Genomic DNA, 14,507 nt, shown 5'->3' with positions numbered 1-14,507 from the left:
TACCCACTGAAAGCCTTTATCCCCAGGAGATACGGTGACAGATCTGGTGATGAAGGCCCAATAGTTGTGACCTGAGAAGGTAGAGTGGGAAGAGGCAGCTCTTCCCCACGTGAAAACCCATCCTAACCTGTGGTGAACAAGGATGGTTCCGCACTCTTCCCTGGAAAGCAAGAGTGATGGGAAGCATTAAGATATGCAGGAGCACTATGGAGGAATTCAGCTGAGAGAAGGTTTTGCTGGGTAGGAGAAGGAACGAGCAGAGACAGGCCGTTCTCTGTGGTCCATAAGAATGTCAAAATGAGACACCTGGAACTGCGTCACCTACTAGTGGAAGACAGCAAGTACATAACTGTATGAGGAGGCAGCAGAGTAACGTGGGACCACAAATAGACAGTGGATCTGACTCCAGCATCATCGGGAGTTTTCACTAAGCAGAAGGGAATGTCTGGTTGGGAAGGCTGCTCAGACTCCTACCTATAAAAACAAAACCAAAAAACAAAACAGCCTTCCCTGACACGGTAACCAACCACTTCTGTGAGGCTGTAAGCGCAGCAAAGTCAGATGAAGTCCCACCTCTTAGCCTGCTACCCAAACCTCTGCTACTGAATAAACGTGTCTTTCTTGGTCAGGATCTGTCTGACAGCTACTGGATTTTGTCTGATGAAGGTTTTCAAATTATCTGCCTCTACTTTTCCTGCAAGACTTGGGACACACACTATAATGGTTCAGGGAGTAATAAACTGTTTAGAACACAGTCCCATATAATCTCATCTGACCCAAGAGACAACACTGTAATCTCTCTCTCCTGGCCCTATAAAAACCTAATAAATTTGGCAAAATGCATAAATGACATTCCACCAAGGCAGATCTCTCTTTCAGTTCTATAATCCCTCAACAGTGACCTTGTTTCATCACTGACTTTTGTGAATGAGTCTGCAACCCCCTTGCATACAATCAATGCCATCTGCAGATCTTTAAGATTATAGGCCTAAAAAAAAAGGGATTTCTTTCAAAACATTTCATTAGTAAAGTATTTTGCTTCATATTTTTATTGCCACTGACTGTACTGCCTTCTGTCTCTCAAAGCTGAATTTTCTCAGCTGGAAGGTTATTTTTCTCTGCTGTGTCGCCTACCACTGAGGATGTGAGTCCTCAAAGTAGAGTAATGTCTTACCCTGACTTCCCTCCAGAAAGCGGTCTTTTCTAGGAGGTTTCTGAAGAAGGAGATCTTTCACCTCCATCACTGCTACTGGTGTCTTCTTGGAAGCATTTGAGGAAAAAAAAGTAGCATAAAATACACTTTGCAATAAAACCCACTAAAATACACTCTGAGCAGGCAGACTTTTCAAGGCACAAGCTATGAGATCAAGTTACTATCTGCCTAACACTTCTAGAAATAGCTACGCTGCTCTGACACTAGCCAGTAACACTGCCACAACCTGCCTTTGCCCAAAAAGAACATAGCTTTAGTACGACGTTGTACTGCAGTAAGAAAGGAAAACATAACGTACATAAAAAACACATCTATAGGTGTTTGTGAGAGTTGACTGGCAATCCGTGGGGGAAAGTCCCCAGTGAAGAAGCTGTAACCTTCCTAGGGAGTTTTCCCCCGCAGATTGCCATACAATCTCTGGCATTCCAGATCTGCCTGATCCTGGCCATCTGAACTTCACCATTACCAAATCCTCAACCAGACTGAACCTCCTCTTCTCCTCAGCAGCCCTAGTATAGCTCACTGCTTACTTGTACATCCCTTTGTTAGGGCACAGGCATGCTCCCCAGGCTGTGCTGTACTCTCTAAGTTCACCTTGCTGGTCTTGTGCAAGATGACCTGAGCAGAGTCTTTCCCCTTTGCTTTGCTGGTCCTAGGAGATCTCTCTCCCTTCCCCTCTAGCAACACGGAACGTTTGTGCCAACAGGAAACACACACAGCCAGCTGGCATGTCCCGGCGGACTTCCCCTGCTTCTCGTCTGAAGGCAGACTGCCACGTTAGTGCAAGCTGCAGCACTCACACGACTGTTCCATTCAGATGGCTATCCAGTCCCCGCAGAGGTTGGATGGATACCTGAGCAGGTGGATAATCCACCTTGAGAAGATTCGTCAAAGTTAACTTTGCACGGAAACAGAGCAACAGATTCAGCCTGGTTCTAAGTAAGAAATCAACCTGAGATGGAAGCTGTTATGCAGAAGGAAATCCTGGGATATAGATTTCCATGGAGCTCCATTATCAGCAGATACTGCTGGGACAGAAAAATCGGAACAGAAAACCAAGGTCCTTAACTGACAGCAAATTGGGTGGCTTTGGCCCTTGCTTCAGGAGATCATGCTGCAAGAGCACTGTGTGCCGAGTTGAGCATGGCTGAGATGTAAGACATCTGCGTGTCGGCATGGTGGGTGGCTTTGGGTAGAGGATGGCCTGGGGGACCTCTGAGTGCTCTTTCCAACCTTGTTCTCTATGAATATGGATCTGCAGATCCACATCTGAGTTGGCTTGTTCCACTCAGCCTGAAGCAAACACAGAGGAACTGGAGTCTGTCTCTGCAAAATAGCCACATTTGTTGAGTCTAGAAAGACAAAGGTTGAGAAAGAATATGGCTACCAACAAAACAATAATATGCTGGGTAAACATCAGGGAAAGAATAACTTAAGCAAAAGCATTCAAAACCAAATTGTTATAATCTGGCAACAAATAAATGTAGACTGGGAATTAGGAAAAGATTTCTAATAATTTAGAAAAGCGAGATGCTGGAACAGTGTTATAATGGCGGCGAAGGGCAAAATACTTCACTGCTGTCACAGGGACCACAATCTGTTTATGAAAGGGGTTATTATGAAAGGGGCTGCATGCTTGGACAGTGGAAAAAATTCAAGTTCTGTGTTCCTATACCTGTCAGCAATGTCTTCGCACCTCTTCACATTAAACGATGGGAGACAACTTCAACCTCACACGCGTGACTGTATGCTCACCACTTCTGGAAGTGAAAAGTTTCTGCTCCACCCATTTGGTGAATGTGAAATTCAAGAGCCTAACTTCACTAACTGCATACACATTTCTGTAAGTGTTGCTTAAGGTTTAATTCCTTTGATTCCTGCCTGGAGGATCAGTGCACAGAGAACCACAAAGCCTGAAAGAGGCACCTACAGAGAAGCCAAATCCTCACTCTTCCATGGATACATGGACTTCAACCAGGAAGTGGAGTGCACTTAAGATATAACCACTTACAGGAGTAGGCTTCAAAGTAGATACATTTCAACATTTGAAAATAACCATAAACTATTTTTTATCTATTGTCTGCAGTAACAGGGCTCTCTTAGAGCACCAACAGATGATCACCAAAGGGACTGGCTTAGAGTTTAAAAGTGTTCAGCCAGCTCAGACTGCCTTGCAAGGAACAACTGACAAAATCCTTCCCAGTGCCCTGCTTTGCCTTCTCAGACAGCTTATGAATAATCTTAAGGGAAGCCCTCTGAAGCTCCAGATTTTTTCACATTCCCCTCCCAATATCCTACTTTCTTCGCTTACAAAACTGTGCGTACCTACAGGGAGAGCAAGCTTTACTTTTCTCCAAGCACAATCATAAATTGCAGCAGTCCCCCAAAGCAAGACACTTGCCACTAACCCCAGAAAAATCAAAGTTTGACTAAGAATAGCTAAAATAAGCTTTCTGTGACACAAAGTAACAGGGCTAGGATCCAGTTCTTGCTCAGAGGAATAGAAGGGTGGCATATTAATCTTAAACTATGTCAGTGCTGTAGAATTTCAAAAACTGAAATGATATATGCAGGGAAACGAGGAAATTCCACTAGGGACTCTAATTCATATATTATGGGAGAGATTAAAGAATAATAAATTTTGGAAGGAAGTATTAATGACTATATGGGGCGCTGTGAACCTGGCATTCCCTGAAGCCTGGAACTTTGTATACCAAACACTAAAAATGATTTGTGAAGGAGCAGAACACATTAAATGTTATTCTGACCATGACCAGTTACATACTGTACAAGGTAAGAACTCAGCAAAAGAAAAACCTTCCCTTTATAATTCAGAGATGAACAGACAGGATAATATTTGCCACTATGTTAAAGATCTTCGGGAAGAAGAAAGAAGATGACAGCACTTCGAACATTTGCCTTGCTCTTAAAGAAAGGCTGACCACAATGGTCCTGAAAAATCATTAGCGATGCTGATGTGCATTCACATGCAACAACTTTCACCCTTGACCACAATGGTCCTGAAAAATCATTAGCGATGCTGATGTGCGTTCACATGCAACAACTTTCATCCTAAGCTCTTTACAAACTGAGGCAGAGAAGCGAAGTGCTCACAGTGCAGCACGCAGCTTTGCCCTGGCTTTATAGCTCCTAGAGCTGTGTGCTTCTCTTGAGTTCGTATCTTTCCTGGTGTTGGCAACGGTACTCTCTGATGTGCATGCTGAAGCCTGTGTTTCAGCCTTCATGTTTGTCCACTCTGGAGATTAATTTTTTGGCAAAACAAATAAAATCTCTGTTCAAAGAAAGTTAAAGGTGAAAAATTTCCTGCTTTCAGCTAAATTAATTAGAAAATCCCACATATGCATACATTTTCCACCGGGTTATTCCTACTATGTTAGGAGGTCTCTTGGTGAACTGCTCTGAGGAGATAGAAGCGTGTGAGGCAGCAACCAATCCATTATTCAGAGAACTAGCACAGGACTGACCAGGCCACAAGCAGCTTACAGCTGTACAGCCTCAAGAAGAGGCATGAAATACTAGTTGGGAAATTATGGGACACTTTCACAGAGCCTGTTGACCATCTAACTACAGCTCTTGCCTCTCCCAGCCTCGTACCGGCAATTAAGGCACTGCAGATACAAAGAGAAAGAGATCTGCAGAAGAAAAGGTGGGCAAAGACCATACTGAAAAGCTACTAAATCAGCCAGCACGTGCAGTAGTCTCCTGGTGGCAGGCCACAGCGTGTGTCTACACAAATTCCCTCAGGTGCTGTGTACCATGTGATGCTGGGCTTACCTGACTTACTTTACTGAACACTGTAGTAAATGGCTACACAAAATCCAGTGTAAATACCAAAGCACAAGCTACAGCTGCCCCTGAGGAGCTTTAACTTATGCACTATCCCATAAAACTCCCAGGTAGGGAAATGAGTAAAAAGTCTCAATGCTTTCTTATTCCATAACCCCTTTGTGGTAAAGTGTTCTGCACTGAATGTTTCCATTGTTCAACAGAGAACGGGGAAATAAGATTAGCTTGAGATGGAATATCCCATTTTCTCATGCAGTATGTTCTCTAGCCAACTCAGTCTTGCTGGTTTGGCAGAATTCAGGGCTCTCCCAAGACGGCGATTTTTTGAAGGCTGACAAAGTTTGGCACAAACACGTGCATTCTGTGCCATACCCCTCCCTCAGGTGTTACATGTAGCGCTAATGTTCTGCCAGAGCATAAGAGAAGAGCGTAACAGAGCCTGTTTTGCCTAACAGTTGAATTGTAGCTTTGAACTGTAACTTTTCTTTTAACAGTATTAGCAACCGGGTCCCTTATTTCTCTTCCAACCAGTCAGTGTCATAGGCAACTGCAGGTATTTCTCAAAGCTCACAAATGCCGTGTGGCATACAGAACAATTAACTGCAGTCATCGCTCTGGAATCTTTAAGGGGGGAAAAACATAGCTTGGAGAAAATGGATGCAAAGCAATTCCTAGTGTGGTCTGACACACAGGGTAACTTGCAAAACATAACCCTTGACCCAAAAGTCAGGAGTTAAAACACTGGTGGCTTACAGTTCCGGGCAGAACAAGTGGTGCGGAAAGCCCTGAAGATAGCACAGCCAGCATCACTGCAGCACGTGCGAAGCGGGAGGATACAGCGATGACCCACGGGAAAAGTCTTACTCATCTGTGCTCTGCAGAGCCATGTCTCAGGAGTATTTCACATGCCTGAGCAGGTAGGGAGATGGGAGACCCTACACCAGCCAGATACACCACTTCCACACTGTGCAAATGGAGGCACCTTCAGCTGAAGAGATGCTCTTCTTCCATCTGACATACCACATGCTGGTTTTGCTGATACATTTATCGCTCAGAACGGCCACAGCATAGATGAAGAAAACACAAAGTGATAACGTGAAAGCTGCTGCAGCAATAGCCAGCATATTACTGGGAGTGCAAGCTGGTGCTGGCAGAGCTGGAGAAGAAAGACCCAGTTGAGGTGGGGAGGGAGAAGAACCGTGCAGGGCAGGCTCATGATCCATCTTCCCCAGGGATAACCGCCTTGTTAAGCTGTTAGTTGAGGTTCTGAAGTCCTGTATCTTACATAGAAGCAATCTCTAAGCCAGCATTGCTAGTGCAGGATTCCAAGCCCCGTTAGCTTACTACTACTTTCCATTGCAAAATAATCCCAGAAATCACACACAAAATCATCTGCCTCAATTGACTGTGACATGGATTGTGAACTAAAGCACTGCCTGTTATTGCTGGGTTCGTGGTCTCTCATGCAGTCTTAACTGGGCCCCTTGTCAGTAACCCACCATGATGGTAGACCACCACAGATGGGTGTCCCTTGCTATAAGACTGTAGGAAGTACTTTTCTGTCAAACTCCTGCCTCATTCAACTTAAAAGGACAATTGTTAGAATAGAGCCACCCCAATCTAGCTTCTGAAGACAAGCACTCAATGCTTCTACAAAACCTTTGTATGTAATACATGATACAATGCACAAAAAATATTTCCTCTGATATAGTTAGATGACTTCCGGAAGTCAGAAATTCTGGATACTCAATACAAACATTTAAAGATAACATAACTGCACCTTAGCCAGTATGTAAAGTAATGCATGTTCTCTTATTTGCTGAACATCTTTTTTCCAGTGAAAAGCATAAGTCTCTCTAATCATGTAACCTAACTGAACGTAGAAATCAGTCCTGAAGATTGTGTGTCTACTTTGTTGCATGTGTGCACAGCATTTTACAGGGAGACACTAATAATGAGTAATTCTGGTAACCTGGAAGTTTGAATGAATACCTTAGAATTTTTAGATGAATCTCCACAGCACTGAAATTCCAGCAAGCCTCCTTATAATGTGTGCAACACTCTCCAGTTCCAAATGTAACCCTCAAGGAACACATGCATAAATTATAATATATCCACTGGGGAAACCTCTGAAATACTACAAAAAAGGGGGAAATGCATTTTAAGGGGCAGTCTGCTCAACTGTCTGCTTTTAAATACAATTTCAGATCAGGAATAATTAATGGCTGAACTGTGGTTAGCGCTTAGATATTATAAAGAGGAAAAAACAAAACCAATTTCTACATGCTTTCATTACTGTGCAGAGAATGGAAAGGATTATCATTTGAAAATGTCTGGTGAGCTTTTTCTCTTAAATCTTTTGATTAATGTACTTCTGTGCCTTGAATTCTAAGGAGTTTGACCAAAATAAAGATACCATGCAAACCTCTTATTCAGATATATTCACATACTGATCATCTACTAAAATAAACAAGGTAAGTCATCCAAAAGTACTAAAGTAGAAAGTGTTGTCTCCTCTGGAATATTACATTAAATGTTACTGACATCAGGACACATTCTGCACTCCACTGCAAGGGCTGAGGGAATCACAGGAAGAAGAACTATGTATTTTCCAAAATACTTCTAGTCTGGCACCTGTGTGATAAAAGTGGATCCAAGAAAATATAACTGTTGATATCTCCCCGACCCACACGCCTGCCCAACAGACAGCTCACAGACAACAGACTGCTCTTCACCATGGACACACGGCACTTCAGCATCTGAGCAGGAGCTGCCTACACAGCGCATCACTCCTCTTCTGGCACCGGAGCTGCCTGTCCAAGCCCAGCCAGGCTGTCTGGCATCGGCAGTTTTAAGCAAGCTGGTGAGAGCACAGCCTCTAGGCAAGGCAAGCTTCACAGCTGACGCATGGGTCCTCCTTAAACCACAGAAATGCAACTGGCCAAAGACTGAAACTGGCTTGCAGTGTTCTTAATTTCCCTGCTTTTACCTCTAAGTGATTATCCTTTTGCCAATTCTGATTTGGCTGCTGCTGCTTTAGCATTTGACGGATATAATCATGAGGACACTGGGAAGGTACATCATAAGTAATTTTCTTCCCGAGTCGTTTTATTGGCTCTGTTCAGAATCTGTTCACAAAGACCACAGCTCCTGCCACTTTGAAGCAGATGAAGCCACTTTGGGAAAATGGGGAAACGCAGTCTTCAGGGGAAGTAATCAATTCACTGGTAAAGTGAAGGTATTCAGTGGGTTCAATAACTGCATGTAAGGGATGAGCAGTGCCAGCGGGTAGCAGTGCACAGGCAGCACTCACCTCGTGGAGGTCGCAACTCAGTGATGTTCTCAGTGGCTTCATCATCCGAATCTTCAATTGCTACCACCTTGTATCTCTTGCTGCTCTGTTTGTTCAGCACATGTGGGACCTGCAGCGCAGCCTCTCTCTCTGCAGCCAGGTCCAGATCTTGCTGTGCAAGGTGGGCCCTCAGCTGCCTGATTTCAAACTAGAGGAAAAAACAACACCACATACTGATATCATATAAGCATGGCCAGAAGGCTGTGTTCCTCAGTTGGGGACCTATTACTCATTTCATCACTAAACTGCTACAGACTGGTCACAGCAAATGCTATGCGGTCAAGCTGGGATACAAGTCTAAGCTGCTGATGCTCTCCCAGAGCCACGTGAGCTGGACCATTGCTCACAATCTACAAATAATGACTGCCTCGTGCTAGTCTTCTATTTTGCGCATTTGCATTCTGAAGATATGATTTTAGACAATTTTTAACAAATCTACCTGCCAAGTCAAATGACATCTTTATAGAAAACCACTCTTAACAGGTGTCTAGGGATTTAGGTTCATGACAAACATCCCATACCTGCTAGACTTTGTAATGAGGATTTCTGCGGAGGGAGAGTCTATAAGCAGTTCCCAGAACTGTGCTCCCTCACTAACTAGACAAGGGACACCACAGTCCTCCTCCAGCTTGGAATCTTCTGTACTCAACAGTGTGTACAAAACCCTGGGGAAGGTTGCCACTTCCCTGGCTACTCCCCTCAAATATATGAGCCACAGCAGTCAATAATTTTCTGCAGTCAAGAGGGGATTTGCTTTATGACTGGTGTTATAAAGCAGACACCTCACAAAAAGACAGAAGCTACCAGGTACAATCTGATTGATGGACACAGTGTTTCTCTAGTGTTTGACAGCCACAGGTCTTCCACAATGCAAGAAAGAAAATAATTTCTCTGCAGAGACCCTTATATAAGTACTACAAAATCCCACTGTCCTTCCCCTCTGCCATCCAGCACAGCTATGGGGCTGCATAGCAGTTTCTCTGTTCTAAACTCTTTTTAAGATCAGTAGTACAGCAGTGACCAAGTCATATCTAATTATAGAGAGTCTGAGAGCAAAAAGCGAATGAGGCAAGTAATAGGCTAAGGCATTTAAAATTTAGCATTGCTGGGCCTCCCATAGTTCAAGGCCTGAAAAGCCATCAGAGAGCATGATGCTACAGCGAGCCACACTGCACCTGTCACTCTGCATTTACAACAGAGATGGAATTAGCACCTCGATGCTTGAAAACTGGTGTGTAACAGCATGTAGGTTAAATGAATCTGGTTCTGGCTCTTGCCTCTCAGATGCTGACTCAAATCTACTTCGCTGTCAGATTTTGGAATCCACCAGCAGACCTAGTTTGCTCCACCACGGTCCACACCAGACATGGCACAAACCCCAGGCATGCTGCAGAGCAGCAGCCGTTGCTCCAAGCTGTGTAAGCAACTGGAGTTGAAAGAAGACAGAATTTCCACAGATTTTAGAAAGAAAAAGGGATTCCAGTTTGCCACATCTGGAGACTATCTGCTTTCCAGAGCATAAGGGAAAGAACTACAGCAACTGGAAGGCCCACTGCGAGACTCAAATCTAAAGAGCAAGAGGGCAGTTGAAGCTTTCCAGGTCATATTCAAATCACCTAAACCAGGGACCTAACAAAGCACAGAGCTTTTCCTCTGACTTGAAATCAGTGGGCAGAAGTCTGGCAGCTGCAGACAGCTGGCTGCATGAAACGCTCACTGCTCTTAACTAAAGGTTCTCTGACAGCGGCAGTCAGAGTATCAGGTAGTACCAGCAAAATACAGCCCTGCTCCTTGATTCCCTCAGTGAAACCTCCATGGCACATCCCAGCGGGTGGGTTTTGTGTTAACCTGTCAGCTACGAAGCAGCAGCAAACTGGTAGTGCTAACTTCTCCCAGCCAGCCCTAAGCTTCCTGAGGCTTAACGTGCCTTTGCCATACCAGAGGTGCCAATCTGTGTCATTCAGTCGTGAAAGGACTGTCTCAAGTTCAGCTTTACAACACAGAGAACTTCAGGTTCTACCTTTGACATGAAAAAAACTCGTAAATCCTAAAATATCTCACATTTCACTTTTCAAAGGAGAAAGATACCCTTTCGGACACTCCCTTGATTTAAAGGAAGAAATACACTCAAACACGATAGGCAAAAAATAAGTCTGGAGTTTTTTTTTTTTTAAAAAAAATTGCCTAACCATATGTACTTGTTTAGCTCAACTAAAAGGCATTAAGAATTAGGCATCATTACTGGTTTTCTACATTTCACATTTCATCCTTCAAAAACATTCCTGTGTGTCAGAAAAAGAAATATTGCAACTGAAATGCTTAATTCTGGCCTAGAGGCAGGATATGATTTTTTTTTTTTGTCACAGAAAACAAAAGAATTAGCAGGTATTTTTTAAACACAGATAGATAAAGCTACCTAAAAGTCAGCTCAACAACTGTAGTTCTGCCTCATACCCAATTTAACCAGCTTAAGCATTTACAAAGATTGGCTAAAAATCGTAACAATCAAAAGCTTGAAGGGCATCGCTGCATTTTACAGATATTAAAAAGGAAGCACATTGGGTGAACCTTCCTGCCACGGTGAAAAATGGGGTAAAAGACCAGACCTTCTGATGGCCACTTACATGTTCCATTTGATAAAGCAAGCATTTCCAAATATCCACAGATTATTGTAAATCTTTAACTTCTCCACGGCCATCCAGTTTTTAACAGATGAGCTCATAAATATTATTGTTCAACTCAGCTCTGCCAACGCCAACAAGCTATGAACTATTGAGCCTGGCACGCCGGACAAAGCAGCAGTCTGCAACCACTGCTGGGATCACCACTCCGGACAACTACACTTTATACAAACAAGTCTTTATTTCCTATTTAAGTGGGAGAAATGCCTGCCTCGGTTGACTCCGGCCGCGCAGCACGGCGCAGGGGCTCCGCGCAGCAGCCGCCTTCGCGGTTCCCGGGCTCGGCCAGCGCCGCCGGACGCCACCCAGGAGGGGCTCTGCTGCCCCCTGGCGGCCGGAGACAGAACTGCAACCCGGCCGCGCAGCAGGAGCACACCTGCCGGGGACGGGCGCACAATGGCACATTCTAGCAGGAACCAGAACCCAGACCTGATGTCTTGGCTCACGCAACGCTTCCCTCATCCACTGCCTGAGGATAAGAAGGTATGCAGGACTTGCAACTTTATAAGTGATATGCGACCCCTCTTTTATTGCTAGCCGCAAACACAATCCACATGCTTGTCTTACTTTCAGCTATTAACGCAGCTAGTTCAGCGGGTCTGCAGTCCAGAACTGAACATGAGAATGTCAAGAGCAGATATGGAAATTGAATTCCTAGGCACAGTAAAGCAGCACAGTGCTCTGGACTTCAGCAACACGTGCAAGGTGAATAGCAGCGCACAGAGATGTTCAGAAAGATAACAGCAGAAACTGATGTTGCCTACAAACCCAACACAGCTGCAGCTAATTATCACAGGCTCTCCCTTCCACTTTTTCATTACCTCAGATGATCAGCTTCCAGGTCCCATTTATGTTTGCCCTAAAGTCTATATAAGTCATTAAAACAGTAGAAAGCTGGAATGAAATAGTGTTGCGTAACTGATTTATTTTTTTTATTGACAGAGAAGAGGGTATTTATTTTGATAATGCTGTTTGTCTCACTCCCACGCTCACTGTTACTGATGCAAAGTCATCTGTACGTGCTCCACAGAGATGTAGAACTGTAACCCTGTTACAGATGCAGAGCATAAGATAGAGCCAAACCCCAACCCAATATACTGCATTCAAATGCAAACCCAAAATCTGAGTCTCTAGCATGTTCAAAAAGGGACTGGGTGGGATGAAAAAAAAAAATAATCACAGTTTATCCTAAGGATCAATTTAAGAAAATGAAAGGATGCTCAATAAAATAACTAGGAAAAGTTAAACAAGAAACTGGTATTTGCTCACAAAAGGCATGCATCTACTCAGGAAATCAGTTTAATATTAATTATTTCCAATTATTACTTTAAAATTATCCCAAGATACTGTAGAAACTGGAATACAGTTTTAGCCACTAAAAGCAACCCACTAAAAACAAAGGTTAAGTCTAAGAGAAGTGGGTGTTCCTTATGGGCATAATTCAATGAGAGACTGCACAAGCAAATTATGTTGTAGGTGCTTATATCTATCGAACATTATATTGAACACTGACCTCGGGCAGTTCTAATGTGTAAAAGAGCTAATGAGATTGCTCTGACTGCATGTCATACAGTCCAGGGCAGGTTAAATAAATCATTAAAAGGTATAAAATGTAACAGTCTTTTTAAGTAAAAATTCTGGGCCAAGTTAAACACATGAAATTTCTATTTGCAGTAGGAGCTGATGTAGCTATCTGAATGTAGACCTGAGCCTTCCTAACACAGAGTACTGCAGAAGAGCTGTACTGAGAAAACCATGTTGCATGCTTTCAGGTAGACCCATCCTTCCTTCAGCCTCTAAGGAAGGATGAACTTTAAGCATATCATGAGGGGAAAAAAAAGAAAAAAGCATATAAACTTACAAAACATGTTTTGATCTGTTTAAATTAAGACTTACTCACAGGTATCAGCTCTGTGTTAAGAACCTTGTAAATACCACAGAGCGCCAGCAGGCAAATAATGCTGTTGTGTGAAAGAGAACTTGTTGCTATCAAGGAGAGTAAGGTAAACGCTCTCCTGACCCAAGATAGTTACAACCTGAGCACTGGCCCAATTGAGACTGCTACTGACATTATTTACCAGGACACCTATGATATTCATCATCTTTTAACTACATGTACTTTGGTAGCTTCTGGTGGGTTCCTTTATCAGTAAGTTCCAACATACTTTGCAATAGAAAAAATATATTTGAAAACTACATAGTCTCACAGCTAATCTAGGCTGAAATGGACCTGTGAGGGTCATCTAGTCCAACAACCCACTTAAAGCAAGTCCGCTTAGCTCAGGTTGCTAAAAGCCTGTCCTGTCAAGTTGTGATTATCTCCAAGGTTGTATACACCACAACCTCCCTGCACCTCTGAGAAGAGCCTGGCTACACCTGCCCATAAGGGAGCTGAAGACAGCAATAAATGTGTAATGCAGGTGGCTAATGTGAAAATACCAAGAAAAAAAAGGGAGATTCTTATATGAGACCATCTGTATGAGTAGATTGTCAGGCATGAATAGAAAGTTAATTGATGGTAAGTTTAAACTTACTTAAGTTCGTTCAAAATTTGTTACGTGTCCTCTTGTTGCACAAACTTTGCAACATTTTGGCAGGAAACAAACCAGAAAGAACTATGGGGCAACCTCTGCATCTCCTCACTCAAAGAATGCATCAGGTGATTATTTATAAGCAGGTAAAATGACAGAGACCTACCCAAAGCTCTAGACAACATCTTAGTTTACATGCCTGGTTTTATAAAATGTGCCACCCATCCTATCAGATATTATACAACATGCATGTAAGACTCAAAAAGGGGCTTAGCAGTGAATCATACAGTACTTCCCTTTAATGGCCTAGCAACGGAGTATGATTGACATAGTTTCAGAGAGATCAATGAACATTTTAGCCAGAAGCTTATTCGTGTCTAATGCAGGAGCAATAACTTTGCTCAATTCTATTAGTGCTGTCTGTACAGAATGCCCTGCCCTAAAACTCATCTGCCACTGGGATACAATCCAATGTTTATTTCCATTAGTTTAGCCATTGTTGGTAACAATAAAAATCAGGAGACAGTTGCAAACTAATGATTTACGGACAGAATGAAACACGGGATGACCTTGGCTGCCTTCCATTCACCAAGAAAATGACTGGTAGTTTGAAATAAATTAAAATTATTGCAAAAGGATAACATAAGTTATTCCTCCGATAGGTAATTTTACCAGCTAAATAGCCCTGTCATTAAACTAGCAGCTGTTGGACAAATTATATTCCAAGATAAAAATTATAATTTCCATAGGAGTTGCAGCTTTGAGAATGATGAAACTCCCAGTTCTATAGAAGCTGACAGAAAAGGAGCTCCTGCGATAAGGCTGAATACAGAGTCTTGGCTGGACTGTACTCAGCTGAATGACTCTTGTGAAAGTTAAGCAGAAAATATCACATAAGTATATCTATTATCAGAAGTGGAAAT

At 43.1% G+C, this 14,507-nt stretch overlaps 1 protein-coding gene across 3 annotated transcripts in view; it reads right to left on the bottom strand.

Moving 5' to 3' along the window:
* Positions 1-14,507, bottom strand: part of TMEM266 (transmembrane protein 266) — an 86,660-nt gene that overhangs the window by 7,236 nt on the left and 64,917 nt on the right. For all 3 annotated transcript variants that reach the window (XM_040600506.1, XM_040600509.1, XM_040600508.1), the window contains one exon: positions 8,334-8,520. In XM_040600506.1, the coding sequence (XP_040456440.1) occupies positions 8,334-8,520 (187 nt within the window). The remainder of the gene's footprint in view (positions 1-8,333; positions 8,521-14,507) is intronic.

The sequence above is a fragment of the Falco naumanni genome, chromosome 7, assembly GCF_017639655.2.
Source record: "Falco naumanni isolate bFalNau1 chromosome 7, bFalNau1.pat, whole genome shotgun sequence".
Taxonomy (NCBI): domain Eukaryota; kingdom Metazoa; phylum Chordata; class Aves; order Falconiformes; family Falconidae; genus Falco; species Falco naumanni.
The sequence above is the reverse complement of the archived record's forward strand: the minus strand, read 5'-3'. Positions and strand labels throughout refer to the sequence as shown.